General features: G+C 37.6%; 1 protein-coding gene across 4 annotated transcripts in view; it reads right to left on the reverse strand.

Moving 5' to 3' along the window:
- The window catches only part of UHRF1BP1L (UHRF1 binding protein 1 like), a 53,012-nt gene that overhangs the window by 34,362 nt on the left and 377 nt on the right, over window positions 1-18,273 (reverse strand). For 3 of the 4 annotated variants that reach the window (XR_002113329.1, XM_010709419.2, XM_010709429.3), the window contains exons 2-4: window positions 3,760-3,922; window positions 2,823-2,861; window positions 128-219 (exon numbers count right to left, since the gene is read on the reverse strand). Coding sequence is in view for 3 of the 4 variants with exons in the window: in XM_010709419.2 (XP_010707721.1) it covers window positions 128-219; window positions 2,823-2,861; window positions 3,760-3,922 (294 nt within the window). In the remaining variant the exon portion in view is untranslated. Of the gene's footprint in view, window positions 1-127; window positions 220-2,822; window positions 2,862-3,759; window positions 3,923-12,185; window positions 12,286-18,273 lie in introns of those variants that run through there. The other variant, XM_010709424.2, reaches the window with a different exon arrangement.

Below are 18,273 nucleotides of genomic sequence, written 5' to 3' on the forward strand. Positions count from 1 at the left end.
AAAAACAAGTTGCAGTACTATATGCTTCAGGAAAGACACAGGACCTCCAAGTGTCCTACAATAATTTGAAAAGAGTAACTTAAACTACTTATTTTTAGATCAAGAACAAGTCACGATTGTCACTGACCTCTGTCCTGATGCAGTCGCTATAGGAGAAGGTCCATTAGGGGCACGTGGCTCTTCACATGTGCTCATTTCCATTACAACTTTATCCAAGGACTTGAGAAACAAAACAAAGCAATGGAGACACAAGAGGTAACAAAGTGAAAAGTTGACATACAAAGAACAAAAACATTGAAAAGCTTTTTGTAAAGATTTCATAAAACTTTTCTCATGGTGTCATTTTCCTGTAAACCTTTGTAAATTACCAGAGTTTTTTTTTTTAAAACTTGTTTATATAATTTTTCATATTTTAAGAATTCTAACAGATAGTCCCAGTTTAACACTGGATTGCAGAATTCTTGATCTCTAATCATTATTTACCCATCATATGTACTTTCATAAAGAGAATTTTGAAAGTGACATGTTTTAATGCATCTTAATGTGGATTTTCTTCCCATATGTTTGTTCTTACAGTGAAACGTTAAACACAGCTCAATATGTTCAGAAAATTTTAATGGAAAGCATTTTAACCTAGTCCACTAAAACTGATAATAGATGAAGTTTAGTGCTGCATCTTTAAGATGAAGTCTGTATGTAAAACTCTTAACTAATCTACCAGAAGTATCTTCTAAAAAGATATGTCCTAGTATAATTTGCAACGCATCGTATTCTTGCATAACTGTATACAGTCACTGTATTTTTGGTACCTGAGGTGGGATCCTTACAAAAGAAGCAGGGAATTAAGGGAATGAGACACCTAAAGCCTTAAATGAAAATAGGATTTATTTAAATAGCAGAGCTAAAACACAAATTATACATATTGCATAACAACAGGGATGAAGAAGAGAATGTGAATACGCCAAAAAGCAACAATTTATTTCTAACTAAGCAAATCCAGTAATCTACTAACTTACAGTGCAACGTTCATTATCCACATTTGTGACATACACTGGGAAGTCTCTTGATTTAAGGTGCACAGTTCTGCAACCTTGCCCCATTTCAAGCTCATTAGAGACTCACCAGCTAATATTCCATTTTGTCTATCTCTGTCATCATATCACCTCATCTAAATCCTCCATTTACTCCCTCTCCAGTCAGACAAAACATATGAAAAGCTTTGCCCTCAAACTCAGTTTTTTCACAGGTCAACCTGCTCTACCTACCGCACTTTCTTACTGTAGTCACTGTGCCCATCTCCACGCTTCCTCCACAAACATTTTTCTACAAGGCTCTTATCCATGAACTGCACTGACAGCTGCCTGAAAGTCAAAAGTTCCTACTCTGTATTTTCTTATCCTTCATGATATTGCAACACTTAGAAGGAACATTAACTGTTAAAGGTAAATCTGGACATCTTAAACCAATTTTCTCTGCTGTCTCAGTGAATAAGTTGCTTTACAAAACAACATAGAAAAAAAATGAAAAACTAATCCCATACTTTGGGGAGACAGAGGAAAATAGACTTATTCTGTTTATCCTACCATTTCTGGATGTTTGATCACTCTTTTAAGGCTACATTAAGACCGCTGGAAGAATTTTCTTTGCTACATGACTCATGCAAAGAACAGCAGGGCACTGATTTCAGGACTCTCTGTAATAGAAGTAAAAGTTTACTAAGAACACCTGGATGTAGACACCTGACTATTGATTCCCCCCTGGAAACTATATGTACTCTGATTCAGTTCCAAGCAAGCACCTTTAACTGGACAACTGGGCTCTAGCTATCTTCTAAGCTATGGAAAGGAAAAAAAAAAAAAAGAAAAAAAAATCCAACTAGGGAAAATTACTGAAAAGATAATCAGATTTCAGGCAGTAAAAATATCTCAGTCAAAACAGTGAAAATTTAGAGATGTAATAATGGGCTTAAAGTGGACATTCTTTGTCTTCTTTGAGAAATCAGAAAGTCTGTTGTAGCTGAACAGTCATCTTTGATATCTGTTTTCAACTAATAGATTTGTTCAAGAGAAACTTTATGTAACAAAGGTGACCTTGAAAACAATCTCAGTCTCAAAGGCTGCTAAGGTAAGTCCACAACAAGCAAAGCAAACAATCAGGCTTTGTTACTATAGGTCTGTATGTAATCTTTAAGAATAGCATGGCTTAAACCAATTTCCTAATTTAGCAATTGCATCTCACAGTCAAGAGGTTGAATCATCCCACTCCAGAATTACCATGCTTTAAGCTTTATGTGTCAGGAAAAGCAGTACAGACACCAGTGCATTACAACTAGGTCACTAGCAAATTCGTCAAGTATTTAAAACATGTTTTTTTTCCAAGTCTGATTCAGAGCTGAGGAATTAGAAGAACTTTCAGGAACTCGCTGCAAATCCAGGAGGCACAACTGTTAAAGGACAATTCAATCGTAAGCAAATTGAATTAAGAAAGTTTAGCCACCATCAAGTAAATTACTTCTCATGCTAACCACATTTCTCATTATACTTGCTAAAAAATAAAAATAAAGAACAAAATAAATGCTATTTCTTGCATTTATTTTACTCTGTTTTTGAGTCCTATTTCCTATTTCTACATCCTATTTATATACAAGCTGTACCCTAGGTTGTTACAGTAATCCTGTTAATGTTATCCGTATCAAACCTATTGAAGAGGTTTAGTTAGTAAGCGACCATTAATGTTTCAGGATCAATTTGAGAGAAAGATACAAACGTTTGAGATAAATTCTGTTCTGTATTCTATATTTAGGAGCTGATCTCAGAACTCACCAAAGAGATGGGATGTGTTTTCAATTTTGTCCATGGTATCTGCAAAGGAAAATATTGTCCTAAAGTAAATATTAAAGATACAGTAAAATAGTGGTTTAGGTGTATGAATTATAACTCTTGGACTCGAAAGAATATTACTTTCAAATTAACAAGTTTACTGTATAAAAAAATTATGGAGCCAGGACTTGGACTCTATGATCCTTATGGGTCCCTTCCATACTCAGGATATTCCACAACTCTACATATACATGTATTTCACTCAGGTGTTAGAAATAAAACTTCAAAATTTACTTAGCACCAGAAGGAAAAGCACAGGAACAAAATAGAATATGTTTCTTTAACACTGGATTGTCAAGCATCAGCAAAGGCAACACTGCCTTCCACATTCTTTCCTTTAAAAGGAAGAAAAATCTACATTTGCTCTGGTGGCCTACAAATAACTGGATGTCCATAGCAAATCATTAGTTCCCTTCATTCGGAAAAATCAAAACAAACTCCAATTAAAAAAATCTTTAGATTAAAGAACTCCTAAAATTTCACCAGACAACTTCAGTCACAACTATCCATAGCTTCATTTCTTACATACTAGAATAATCTAGGAGAGGAGATGATATACATTGCTTCAATTCTTAGCAGCCACCAGGTAGCATTGGCTAGCTGTACAGAATTTCCACATTTCCCACAAGGATCAAAATCTCTCAAAGATATTTTTGTAGACAATAAAGGATCAAAAGAGAAAGCAATAAAAAAAAGTGTGAAAGAGAAGAAATAGAGCATGAAAAAAGAGCATAGTAAGTTAAAGAATACTAATTACCATGGGCAGATATAAGTTTATACCTCTACTTTTATTTCTAAACAGAGAGGAATAATTCTACACAACAACAGAAGGGAAAAAAAGATTGGATTAACTATTGCTCCAGCATAATAAAATACTCACCCTAATGGATGCTTTATTGCAAAAGACCTTGTTTATAGCAAGCCATGTTGGCAGATCCAGCATGTTTTGAAGTACCTCTTGATCCAACTCTAAATTGGTCAGTTGACCTTCCCCCTTTAACGTGCTCAGGTTGATCTTGTCAGGCGACAGATTTTTGGTGAACCTAAGAACAAACACATATCTTAAAGCTTCCATTCATACATTAAGTGAATGAGGGTTGACCCAAACACAGCTGACAACTTACAGGAATGGCCCGGCTGAGTAGTGGGGGGAATGGACGTTATCTTAAATACTATCTCACTGTGAAAATCGTAATTACCACAGAACTGTGCACTCGATTTGCCCCTTGGCATTTCTGCATCTCACCAACCCCATTTACAAGAACATAAACAATTAAATACGAAACATTTTCCAAACTGTCCATCAGCAAGAATAACAAACACTTGAATTCTAAATACTTAACTACTTATTTTAAGCCACATAAGCTAACACAGAATTCCATTTCACTCTTTAGTTTTTCAAAAGAAAGTAAGTTCAAAACTTCTGTAATGCTCCTGGGGCACGCAGGAATGGCTGAGAATTCACTCAGGATGGGTAACAAAAATGTGCTGTTTTTAAACAGTAACTTTCCATATGTGTATGTACATATCTTAAATTTCAAAATGAAAAGTTTCATTTACAATATTATTTTAATCATAGCATTTAATAAAGAACTTTTATATGTGTATGCATAAATATAAAACAGACACACAAAAATACGGTGTTTATAACATATTAGAAGCTTGAAAGATCTGATGTACAAAATTAACAATCACAGCATTATACCTGCTACAAGCAAAAGAATGGGCTATATTTATCCACACCTTCATTCTGCCACGGCAATTTGTTTCTGCTCATGAGCGGGTCTAATTTTGGAAGATTACGTAGTAAAAAAAATACTGCTGTTTGCTTTATAACCTGGGACTTTTCCCACTGAAATCTGCCTGGGCTGATATTTCCCAGGCAGAGAGCAAAGGTCTGTCTGCCCAAAACAATTGCTCTGGTGTCACTCAGATATATCCTTTCCACTCAAAAGCTTGGTTTCTATACAAAGTATGAAATCCTTATTAAGTGAGTCAGGAAGAGATGGATGAAGGTGGTGAAGAAGTCTGGCAAGCTTCTCTTAACAGTTTTCAACTGTGTCTTGAAACACGATGAGAACTTTCTCAGTCCAATTGCTTTATTGCATTGTTGTAATTGTAAGCTCTGGAGGTATGTTTACCTAGGCTGACAAAGCCAAAATGCTCATTGTATCATTCCTTTAAACAAACAGCCAGCCACCATGAAAACCTACAGAATTTCATCAGCTGTCAGTTTAATCACAAAGAGGAACTCTGGAACATCAATTCATCTGGAGGTGGGGGTGAACACAGAAGTTTGTTCATAATTAAAAGCTTATTTATTTATTTACATTATACTAACTCTGAAATTATCCAGGATGCATCTGCAAATAATACCAGGCATGCTGCTTTGACAGAACAGTATTTCTGCATTGCTTAAAAAGAATAATTATCCAGAAGGAAAGAGTGCTGATTCAAGAATATATTTTAATAATTATGGTACTAAAAACATATTAAGATGAGGGTATTGACAAATACATTTTCTTGGACAACAAATGTACTTCTAAATGTTTCATTTAGAAGCATTATGTGGGGAATAAAGGATTTAAATTATTCAGTTTTCCAGTTATCCTTCTTTGTTCCTTTTAACAAGAAAGAGCAAAATGATGATCTGAACAACCCGCCTCATTAAACCGTCCTGTCAGTACCTGCAAAATGCAAAGCCTCACGTATCAGAAATCATATTGACAAGTCTCATCTGCCCTGCTTTATACAAATTTCTGAAATAAAGAAGTGGACATTGAACACTGAACAGTCACATCACAGTATATCAACTTTCTAGATGATCATCTAGAAAATAATACCAACTGGTAATTCCTGAGTCACATTTATACAGCAAATGCCAAAATATTATCTCATTATATACACACATGGTCCCCTGAGACCGAAGCTCTTTGGTGAACTCCTCTCTGTGCCCTCCACAGCTATACCACACAAGAAATACCATACAACGTGGAGGCAGATATAATTCAGCTTGGTCTCAGCTGCAGTGAAATTACAGCGAAATTCCGGGGATCTACAGGAACACGTTTCCAAACATGGCAGTGAGAAAGATACTAAAGACACTATTAAGGAGAACAGAGACAATAAAGCCAATCTTGAACATTCTTCAAGCATACAAGATAGGAGCCAATCCTTACCAACAAGGAGCAGAAGGACAGGAAGACGATCTCAGCAAGCAGCATAAGGTTGATTTTTTGTGTTTTTATTTTTAAATCCTTCTGAGAGTGTTGCTTTGAATATGTCACCCCTCCTCTAGCCAGAGAGAACACTCTCTGCTGCTTCATCTGGCACAGGCCAGTGCAAGAGGATATCCACCAGGAAGGCAGAACCTCTCATTTCAAAAGCAACAGAATGGAACTCTAGTGGATGAGTAGTGAGAAGGTATTTCAGGCTTAGGCACCTCTAGAAGCACATCTCTTCATTCCATTTCTACAGCTGGAATGCCACTGATGAGCAGATGCTTGCAAGACAGTGACATCTCCCCCAAACCATTGTAATTTTGTAACATATGATGACCACATCTGTTTTTTGAAGAGCCATTTTTTCCACAGAGGATGCCTTAACTGTGCGTCTCTGATGATTCCCTATTCCTTCTAAAATCAGTTGTTCCACAGAAACATTCAGAGCTCCAAGACCCACTTGCCACAAGCAAAACATCAGAATAAAAATGTTTTGAGCAAAGAAAAAATTCATCTTCCGTATGGATTTACAGTTTTTTTTAGGAAGACCTCTGGATTACTACTCATTGTAGTCCTGACAAAATATAGTAATTGTAACTTACCACTCTACCATTTCATTCTACTTCAAATAATAGGAAATGTTTCAGTTTTATATGGCCTCCTCTAACCAATAAATAAATAAATAAGAGTTGTCTATTTGGGCAGCTAGCCCTGCAAAAATACAATGTGATCATACCAGTCAGAATTCAGAAGAATGAGAAATTTTGTGGAGGAAATTAAAAGGGCCAACCAAGAAGAACAACAGCATTTTCCATTAAAACAAACAAAGAAATAAAAAAATATTAGGGACAACTACTACTTTCCAAATGGCTTTGTTCTGGGATCCCATGGTACATCAAACCAGGACATGAAAATGAGTCAGAGGCATGTTGATATGCTTCTAGATCAGGATCCAGTCAACTTGCTACGAGCCAGCAAAACCATAACCAACAATCTCATCCAGATAACATGTGAAACTTAGTATTTTAATACTATTAAGTTTTAATTATATTATTAAATTGAATGTTAATACCATTCTGAAAACACTGGTGGTAACAACGCCTTGGAGATGTTTCCAAGTGCTCATTGACAAGGAAAGTTTAAGGAAAACACAGCACAGCTTTTTTAGACTAGCAAATATCTAAGGAACTACCGTGTCATCTTAGAATTGTAACCTGGCACACATAAATTTCTTGAACTTTGGTGGTTCTTAGAGGTCTTTTCCAACCTTAACGATTCCATGATTCTAATGATTCCAGCATAGTAGACTGTCCTGTTTATTATACAGTTTTTATATAAAATAGAGAGATGCTTACCAAAAAGTTAACATAGAATCTTGTTATTCCAAATAAGTAGTAATCAGAAGTCTGTGCCCATATTTGATGTAGTGAACACATTATATGGAAAAAACATTGCAAAATTCTCTGAGCTTTTCATATATTAGTTGGAATTAACAGTATAACCAACTCCGTGATATGTACACACTCTTCTCTCTGACTTGGTTCATGCTAACAGCTCCCTCACCGTGCCATTTGTTTTTCACCCTGGTGTACATTCCTTAGAACAAATTAGTTACTGCCTAAAAACTGGGTCAAACTGGCAGCAGAAGCCTAGGCAACACAGCCACTTCCTGGCACATCATCCCACGAGCTTTCTTTTTGAGATCAGACAGTGTTAAATAACCACTACTTCACACGGGAAGAGAGTAAAGGAAAACACAGAACATTAAAAGTAAGGGGCAAGAGGAACAGAAATATAATAAAGTGCATGGTTGAATTCACCAGTGTTTTCTGTCACACTGTTTTGCTGAGGCAGTAAAACATCACTCTGAGACAATACATAGTTGGCTTATTAATACCACAAGCTATTCTTTGCAAAAATGTTTTCATTGCTTCAGTTTCAATTAGACAAAATACTCTTCCCTTCTCAAAGCATACAATTTGAGGTTTGACTTATTATACCTGATAGCATGAACTTCAATTCAGTTTAATATTCAATTCTGTAAAATAAATGTTATAAAATATGGGACACTTTAATGTAAGAATCCAAAATACTAGGTTAACAATACCACGAGTAACTTGACATCATTCCCCTTAGAGTATGCACACAAAAACAATAATATTGTGCAGTTAGATGAATTGTTCAATTTTCCATTTAAAACTACTAATTAAGAGTTCAGAGAAAAGCAAACACCACAACAACAGCAAAGTATTGAAAGTCATAAGAGTAGTAAGTTACAATCACTGTATTTCGTTAGGATAATGAATAGTAATGAATATGCAATGAATAGTAATCCAGAGGTCTCCCCAAACGAACTAAAAATCCATATAGAAGGTAAATTTTTTCTTTGCTCAAAGCAGTTCTATGTTTTGCATGTGACAAGAGAGGCTTGGAGTTCTGAATGGGTATTCCACAATGTATCCAGGAAAAATGGCCAAGAAATGAAAGCAGGAGGAAAAACCACACTAGAGTATAGGATAAGAAGCTATACTAAAAAGGACAGGCTAGTGTTTTGTAAAACAGAGTCAAAAGATTACATGAGTTTTAGAGCAGCGCTCCACAAAGGCTGCAGAGATGCCTTGTCGAGTTTGTCAAACAGAAGCTACAACATCTGGACTTAAGAGAGAAATTACAGAAGCCTGAATCCCAATTGAACACTGACCATTCTGCATATCTACTGAGTACATCACGTGTTCCACCTGGCAAAAACAGTCTTGCTGTTGTTGTTGTTTTTAAGCAGTAGTTGTGTGGAAAATAAAAGTTTCCATGACACTTGGTAGAGAGGAGGTCTACTATTCTTCTCACTGTATAATTCTAAATCTTAAGACTTTTTATTTCCATTAAAGAGGAAAGTGAACCAGCAAATCGTAGATAAGACAGACTCTCTAGATTAAAAAACAACTTTACATATCAATAGCATTAAGCACAATGACCTTCAGAAGAGTTCTTAGGTGTCCCTGCCTGATCCAAGTATGACAAGAAAGAAAAGAAAGAATGAGACAGACTCAAAACAATCATACAAGATTAAAAATATTTAGCTGCCACTGAACAAAGGTGTAATCTAAAGACAACAGACTTTACAGATGCAATAAAATGCCTGATGTGTATTGAATACAAAAAATAAATCTCGGTAGAAGTTGTCCATTTTCAACCTTTGGACCTACTTAAACACATTAGAATCAACCTGTACCTTTTCTTGCTACTTTAAATAAACTTCAGTCAAGATGTTACAAAAGCTGCTACAGACATTTAGTATACATTACATGGCTTAAGGTTAGTAAAAATAAGCAAGGAGACCGCAAGAACAACATCTAATACACTCAAAGGATAAGTGGAAATCCAAAGGCACAGGAAGGTATTTACTTCACTCACCTGAGAGTGAATTCTGGCTGCTTTAGGGATGCTCTAGTTTAAATGGAGTATTTCACCCAGCATGAAATCATTAACTACACTTTATGGAAGATTTAGAGTAAATTATTTTTAGCTCTGCCGGTTGAGGTAAAATGTTTGATAGTTGATAGGCAACATTACAGTCATTTTCATCAAGTTCTCAGAAAACTGACCTGAGGAAATTAACAGATCTGCAAATGTCTCTGCAGCAATAGCTAATTCTAAGAAGATGCAAGATACCAGACATTAAAGAGAAAATCCATGGAAGTTACTTAGTTTTCAGTGAAGGATATTTATAGGAAATGGAGAAGATGAGAGGAAATTGATGAAAAACTGCCTGGCACACGAGAAGCTTCAAGTACTGCTGTATATATAAAGAATGAATGGGAAGTAGTTCTAAATATCACCATGAAATTATGTGCGTCCTCACTTTGGATGCTATATTCATTTCTTAAAATATTGAAGCCAATTTAAAAATAGAGAGTATAAGCAAAAATTAAGATGAAATGAACACTGCAAAGTTAATTGGGTACTCATATATTAAAAAAAATAATAATAAAAATAAAAAACAGGATATATACACTTCAAGGGCTGGCATTCTCCTTATTTTCATACAGGCATTCATAGAAGACTCATAATTGGCAATACCAACTGTAATACCTGCAACAACCTGATTTCCCAAGAAATTTCTCAAGAGTACCTGACATCTACGGTACCAGATTACCACTTTCTTCCACCTTCTGACATCAATTTGTACAGGAGAAAGGTCTTAACCTTTTAGCCATGGTTAACGTGGCCAGCCCACATAAATACCTGCATTCTCTATTTAACCTTCATACTCTATTTAAGGCTTTGAACTTCTGTAGAATCAAGTGTGTATTTGGTGACTGAGTGCAAGACGGAGAGCTGCATTCAGCATGACTTGCTGGACACCCACTGTGGTGAGAATCTCCATGAACAGATGCTGGACATCATCTTGCAGAGGTGTACGGAGGCCAAGCTTACAGAGAGTAAGAGGCCATTTACCTGTTTGTGATCCCTACCTGGAGCTACTGCTCTTGGCTGGCTATGGATTACAGAACACAAGACAAGACCATGACACCACCTACAATTTCAGGTAGGACATTTCAGGCTACTATACATAACTTGAAACACCTAACTCTTATCAGGGCTTTCAATCTAGCATAGTATAAAGACAGATCTTTTCCCAACCCACTCAGCAGGCAAACCACTAATTAAGATCCTGACTCAACACCCAACCCCCCCTTCCATGACATCTCACACCATTCTGGGGGGTGGGTGCCTGAGTATTGCATCTGCTTTTCTGATATCTTCCAAGTAATTGCTTCTATTTCATCACTACACAGATGGGCTTCAGTGTGGACTCCTACTCAAGCTTAATTCCTAAAAACAACATAATATACCCATCCATTTGCTGTAAGTCTTATTCCATACTTTCTCCAATAATCACATTCCCTCCAACTCTCTTGAGCTGGCAGTATATAAATCTCCCCAGAGGTAAGCACTGCTTCTTGGGTACAGATAGAACAGAAACAGCAGCTGTCATCAATAGCTACTATCTAATGATGTGCCATGTACCAAATCTGTTCAGACACGGCTGAGCACCGCGTGCAGATGAGGAGCTTATGCTGCTTGAATGATAATGATTCTGTAAGTAAAATAGTACTTAGTTTATTTCATTCACAACAAAACTTCACACGGACTACTCTACTCACACGTATCACTACTCTACTCCACATATATCACTTATCATGCACACAAATGGTCAAATAAAATCAAGTTCACAAAGCCTGTTACAGATACGACAATCTTCTACATGACAGACCTTAACGTGAATGTTGACAATAGGAAACTGAAATCCTTAACATTCTAAGACATCTGGGAAAGTACATGCAATTTCCATACAGTGGGCAGCAAAAATAGCGTGTCACGTTTTGAGAATTTGTTGCTATTTGGTAAGTTACACTCCAGTCAAAGTAGAATATTTTGCAGCTAATGAACCAAAAAAAAAAAAGACATGATGCAAAATAATTTTAAAAGTTAAAACCAAAAAACAGCAGTGTGGTGTAAAAGCATGAGACCATCTGACCCCTTTTGGAAACTGTACCATTGATTTACGTAACAGTAACAGATAGCTTATATATGCAAAGTGATCAGATGTTACGACAAACCAAGGGTTTTTTGCTAAGACATTTTCAAAAATTTCAAAAAAAAAAAAAGAAAAAAGCAGAACCCACAGCTATTCTCTTACACAAATCACATGAAGAGTTCACTGAACCTCCAAGCATCTATCAGTCCAAACAAAATAAACATTAAGGTGAAAACGATACATCGCAAATGTCAAGTAGCGTAAAGATATGGGGAACCACCCAAAAGAACGTTTAGAACTTACATACAAACATATGTTTATAAAGGTATACTTCACAAACCAGTTCTGCAAAATTAGTATAGGACTTTTGTTTTTAAACATAACTGCACAGCAAGCAACTACTTTTTGCACAACAGTAAGTTTCAAAAGCAAGCAAAAGAGAGAAAACCCAATCAACATTTTATAGAGCTCATCTTAGTGCCAAATTTGTATAAATACATACCCCCTCTTACATTTAATCTACAAAGGTGGGAGAGGGGAAGTTACCTGAGGGCAAGGTATTCAGACAAAAGGCCCCTATTCCTGATGAAAGCAAGTGGTCAGTTGCCACAGTTTCTGAGAAGCTTCTGGTGCTCATTTTGGTAGTAAGGATATTCACAGCAAACCCATCTCCACCAGAGCCAGCAGGGATCGCTGCAGGGAATGGGACACAGGGGACACACAAGGGATCAAGTTCAAAGGGAAAAAGGAGTGATACAATAACGTAAGAGATTTGTCGCTGAAGAGAACTGCAGTCACAACAGTTTGTTATACATTATGACATTAAATAACTGAAAAGAGCTGTGTAAAGTGCTAGATTCCCACAAGAACATCCCTTGCTGCCTGATACTACGATATTGCAGCTGTATTTAAATGAACAGCTTATGTAGAAAACTTCAATCATGCAGGAAAGATCTATATAATACAGCAAAGTGGTTTCAGCGTATTTGCAATGTGAGAAGGCAGCCATCCTGGACTTTTAGTATATTCTAAAGTGGGAGAGAACTCTGTTGCTTTGCCTAACCTGTGATTTCCCAATCCACAGCACTTGTTCCATTCAGTGTCTCAAATACGCGTATTTGAAGGTCACACTTCAGAAACATGACTCTACAGAGGTAATGGAATAGGACTTCTTCTATTTGACTGTACTTGTTGCTTAGTATGAAGATTGGCACACTTTCATCATTCTGATTTCACGGGGTATGAGTTTTAGTATATTAAGCTTGTCAAAAATTAAAATATATACATAAAATATAACTCAATATGATAATTAAAAAAAAAAAATCATTGTTAACTATCCTCCCTTTGAAAAGATGCCTCAGACTAAATACCATTGTGGATACAATATAATCCTAGCATTTGGACATGGCTCTTCATAGGCCATTTGTTAAGATATCTGAATGACATTTAAGAGGTTTATCACAAAACTGAACCACAGATGCCTAGTTAAGATAATAATTTTTCTATGGTCTCCAGATGCCCAAGCAACAGGAGCAGCCACAGCACAAAAGTTGTTCCAGAAGTAACAACCACATATCTTCCAGATTCCTGGGTAGCTGCATCTCAGGGTTGTTCCCTTGAGAGTCAGATGACAGAAGCCAACTGGTCTGAGAAAACAAAAACCCTGGTATTATACTATGGAGTAAGTGGAATAGTAGAGCTGCCACAAATCCTGTGCTGAGAGCCTGCCTCACACCCATAGCAGCAAGACACCTGGATCCACACTGCAAAGCCTGGGAGTACTGAAAGCCAAAGCCCGACTGTGAGCTCTTCTTACATTCCTCTCCTGTTTCTTCTAAAGAAAGATGATGGAATGAAAGAGGTCTGAACTTTGGTTAGCATCAGCTTGCAAAGGCATGCAAAGAACTATAGAAGCTACTGATCAAGAATCCTGGTTGCAGGTGTCCCTGCAACCTGCCAAAAACTACTTATCTGCCATGTAATCACTTGTTAGCAACTATTCTCACAGCAAAATCTGTGAAACAAATCATTTTGTGTAAGCCCTTATAATACTCTTAGTGTTCAATCAGCAATCTGATATCCTCAATCCAATCTGCTTGTACAAGAAAACTGCAATTACAGTGACGTACACTTTAACAATAAATTCCTGAGTGAAACATGCTTAAGTACAAAAACTCCAAGGCTTCAGCAGGAGAAACACCAGATTTCAAAAAATACAAATATGTTGTTTTGGGTTTTTTTATCCCTCCTCACTGCATAATGATAAAACAATTTTATTCCTCAGGGGCATTATTTAAACAACCTTCTTCCTAAGAATACTTTGCACTACTGTATCATCTGCCTGTACACGCAGTAATCTTCAACACTACTTAATTCTCGAAACTTATTTCCCAGTAAGCCTATCGTGAAAATGGCTTCAAAGAAAGAGATCACATACAATACAACCAAAATGCTACTGATTAATTCATGGTGGTTCTGTAGATGTGTTAATTTTTAATATGCATACAGAAGAATTGTCTGACAAACAAAACTTCAACAGAACTTTAAGAGAACAAATAAAACGTGTGCAGAATCGGCATCCAAACTTATAAGGCACTTGCAAAAATAAGGTAAACCAAACTGAAAACTAGAAGGAATTGGAAATTAAAGAAATACAGAACAAATTTTTTAACTTTCTCCTTGTTTTCTCCTGCCATTTCAAGCAGTTTTTCTTTACTACCTGTTGTATTCTTTTTCAGACTCGATTCTTTCATTAGGTGCAGCTTCTGCTTGCCATAAACACCCCACTAATGCCTTCCACAACCGTTCAGATTAAATATAGACTTATTCTGAACAATAGAGATTGTTCCACTTACACTGTGTTGTGAAGTTTTTCCACTTACTACCTAAGCCAATAAAGTCAGTCATGTAGAACACACCCTGTAAATACTTCAGTAAAAGCAGAGAGAGAACTGATTGATGCTTATTCTAGGAAAAATGGACACTTTCATGTTCTTTGGCTGGCTAAAAAAAAAAAAAGGCTTAGCTTCCACAAAACTACATGGACACAGAAGTGGAATACTCAGAAGTGTGATAATGAGCATAAAATGCACGCTTCTTATGCTAGTAGAATAAGTTGGAAGTTTAAAGGTTTTACAAACAAATGTAAGTAATTATTTACAAAAAGGAAATAGTCCACTCTGGCCAAATCAGTAACTGCTACACTGGTAGTTCTGAAAAGAATAACCTCCAATCTCTTGGAGTGACAACATCCCTTACCAAGCAGGCATGTCTCTCACCCATGAAAACGCATAACAGAACACAGTTAAAATCTGACTTGTTTCAGTTCACCATGGAAGAGCCTGACAACACAAGAAAGTGATCTCAACATTACTTTCCAAGCCCCTAGCTGCTATGTGTCATTCCCACCTTCGTAAAGGATAATGCTATTACTCAGATCTACTTGCTTAATTTTAGGGCAGGTATGCTAGGAAGCAAAGGCATTCCACCATCCATGTTCACAAAAAACAAAAACAAGCAACCCAAAGCAATAAGGAGCAGTCAAAAACTCAAGATATCTAGCTTCCAAATAACAAACTCATCTCTTCGGCTTAGTAAACAATGTTTAGTTTCATATTTTACACCAAAAACCACATAATCTGAAGAATAGACCTTGACATAAGATACAGATTTGTTAAAAACAAAGCTCTGTGAACCTTCACTGTTTCTAAGCTGCAATATGGCATTAAGAAAAACCTTCTACAAAGCTAAGAAGTTATTTTGATATCAAAACTTTTCCATTATGCAGTCTGGATCTCCCTTCTTGTTTTCAGATTTTAAACACTCATTATCGGTGTAAGAACTTCCCCTGAATGGAAGAATCACTAAAGTTGGAGAAGACCACTAAGATCACCTAGTCCAACCATCAACCCATCATCACCACGGCTACCGCCTCCCTTAGTGCTACAACCACACAGTTCTCAAACACCTCCAGTGACGATGACTCCAACACCTCCCTGGGCAGCCTATGCCAGCATCCCTTTTTCTGAGAAGAAATTCTTCCTAATATCCGATATGAACGCTCTCTGACACAACTTGAGGCCATTCCCTCTCATCCTATCACTCTTACCTGGGAGAAGAGGCCAACCCCCAACCCACCACGACCTCAGGTCACTGTAGAGAGCAATGAGGTTTCCCTGAGCCTCCTCTGACTGAACAGCACCAGTTCCCTCAGCTGCTCACCATCAGACTTGTGGTCCAGACCCTTTATGGCTCCGTTGCCCTACTTTGGACACGCTCCAGAGCCTCCATATCTTTCTTGCAGTGAGGGGCTCAAAACTGAACACAGTATTCAAGGTGCAGCCTCACCAGTGCTGAGCACAGAGGGATGGTCACCTCTCTGCTCCTGTTGGCTTCACTATTGCTGATACAAGCTACAATGCCACCGACCATCGTAGCCACTTGGGCTCACTGCTGGCTCATGTTCAGCTGGCTGTCGATCAGCACCTCCAGATCCTTTTCCTCTGCACAACTTTCCAGTCACTCTGCCTCAAGCCTGTAGTGCTGCCAGGAGTTGTTGACTGAAGTGCAGGACCCCACACTTGGTCTTGTTGAACCTCATGCAATTGGCCTCAGTCCATCAATTCATTCTACCCAGATCCCTCTGCAGGGTAAGGCTGCTTCTTAATCCCAATGTCCATTCATCCATCTTAAAGAACCATAAACTGCTAAATGGAACCCACACAACTGAATGACACAAAATATTCTTTTAACTTCGCATAAACAGTATCCAGACAGCTATAAAAAAGCTGAAAAGCACTAATACTTGGTGGCAGATACTGCAGCAATCTCCACTGTAAATACTGCTTAATAAATTATCTAGGGTAGGGCTGGCTGATATGCTATCCAGAGGTTACTTCCAACCTCAAACATTCTGTGATATGTAACAAAAAATGGAAGTATAGAACTGCAACTGGAGGTACGAGTTCACGTCTTCTATTTGTTCTCTGAAGTAAAAACTATACTTGGCTTTGTTCAAACAAAGAGGATTTAATCGCTAAAAACAGAATAAAAAGAGAGGAAACAGAGATGAAAGTAAATCTGGATAACTGAATAATTCTTTTCCACTCTTCCTTTATTATATGTGGACTTCTACCAGGACGTCAATCCCGACACTAACGCCTGCCTTGCTGAAGGTGGCAGAAGGGCATCAGTTTTGAGAAACTATGAGAACTGCAGAGCAGGAACCAGGTAGTGACAGAATCCAAAGTGAAAGCGTCCTTTGTCACCCTATGTGTTACAGGAACTTCCTGAGATCTTTCACTCCAGACTAAAATAAAACAATGCACAAGGCACATTCTTATGATACTAAAGGAAAACCCAAAATAAAGAACACGATTGTCACTTTTGTTCAAAAAACAAATCCTTGAAATTTAAAATGCCACCTGAATTTGTTCTCTTGTGCATTGTGTGCAATCACTGAAGCACAGGTTCTGCAAGAAGATTATTATCTGATCACATGATTAAGAACACCCATAATAAGGGCGTTAATAATAAGGTCTGTGTTTTGCTACTTTAATATTGAGCAGCGTGGCTCAGGAGCCTCAATTTCAAACTGCAAACCTCAGATCGTTAAATATATCCCATAAGCTTTTTAAAAAAGCCAAAACTCGCAGCAATCAATTACAGTGGTCTCATTGAATCAACATCATCACATCCCACACAAAAAAAAAATAACACAGATTTATCAACATTAAAAAATAAAAAATCTGCTGATTTGAAAGCTGCTTATTTCACAAACCAGACAAGACGCAGCTTGAGTTACTCATGCCTGGTTATGAGGCACATTTTGGCACTGAGATCAAGTCACTTCGCAGCTCCCTTCGCTCTCCATCCAGCGTGCTGTCAGCACTACAGGAAGTGAACTATGTCAACCAATTAAGTGCACTGATTTCAGGCACGCTCCTGATGAGAAAGCTCACTTCAAGCAGATGACATCTTCGCACTGCATTTCCATTCTCACAGTGCTCAGTTACTGTCTCGTGAAAAGATTTCCTCATCAGCATTCCCAGCTACAAAAACCTCAAGAATAGTGTGGAGGGGTTACATTATATTACTATTGCTTGATGCAACACCTTTTAAGAGCTAGACAGCAAAGGATTTAGGGTGAGAATTTGGTTTTCTCTGGGCACCATCGGCAGATTTGTCAAATGACAATTGCTGCATTTGCTTTGAGTCTCTACTAGCATTGATGAAAAATACCCATCAGAAATACCGCACGGAATTAGAATGAAACATTTTGAAAAACATAAGCAAAGCATCACAGGATCCATTTTTCAGGTAACGATTTATAAAAGTAAATCCTGAGGAATGCTGCAATATGAGGTACCTAAAAGGCCGTTGTCTCTCTTTACAAAATGGAAGAGATTTCATTACGTCGTTTTCAAATCGTGTACTCGGTGTATTTTGCGGAGTTTCCCCAACTTTCACGCACAGACACCAAATGTCACAGCATTACCGCTTCTCCTCTGGAGCAGGAGGCCCGTGCAATACCTCGCTCCGCGGCAGACGCACGAGTCGCTCTCACTGCTCCGCGCAGCGGCACGGACCCCTGTTGCCACCCGGCCTCACCCAGCACAAGCTCGGCTGTGGCGGC

This window comes from Meleagris gallopavo, chromosome 1 (genome assembly GCF_000146605.3).
Source record: "Meleagris gallopavo isolate NT-WF06-2002-E0010 breed Aviagen turkey brand Nicholas breeding stock chromosome 1, Turkey_5.1, whole genome shotgun sequence".
Lineage (NCBI taxonomy): Eukaryota > Metazoa > Chordata > Aves > Galliformes > Phasianidae > Meleagris > Meleagris gallopavo.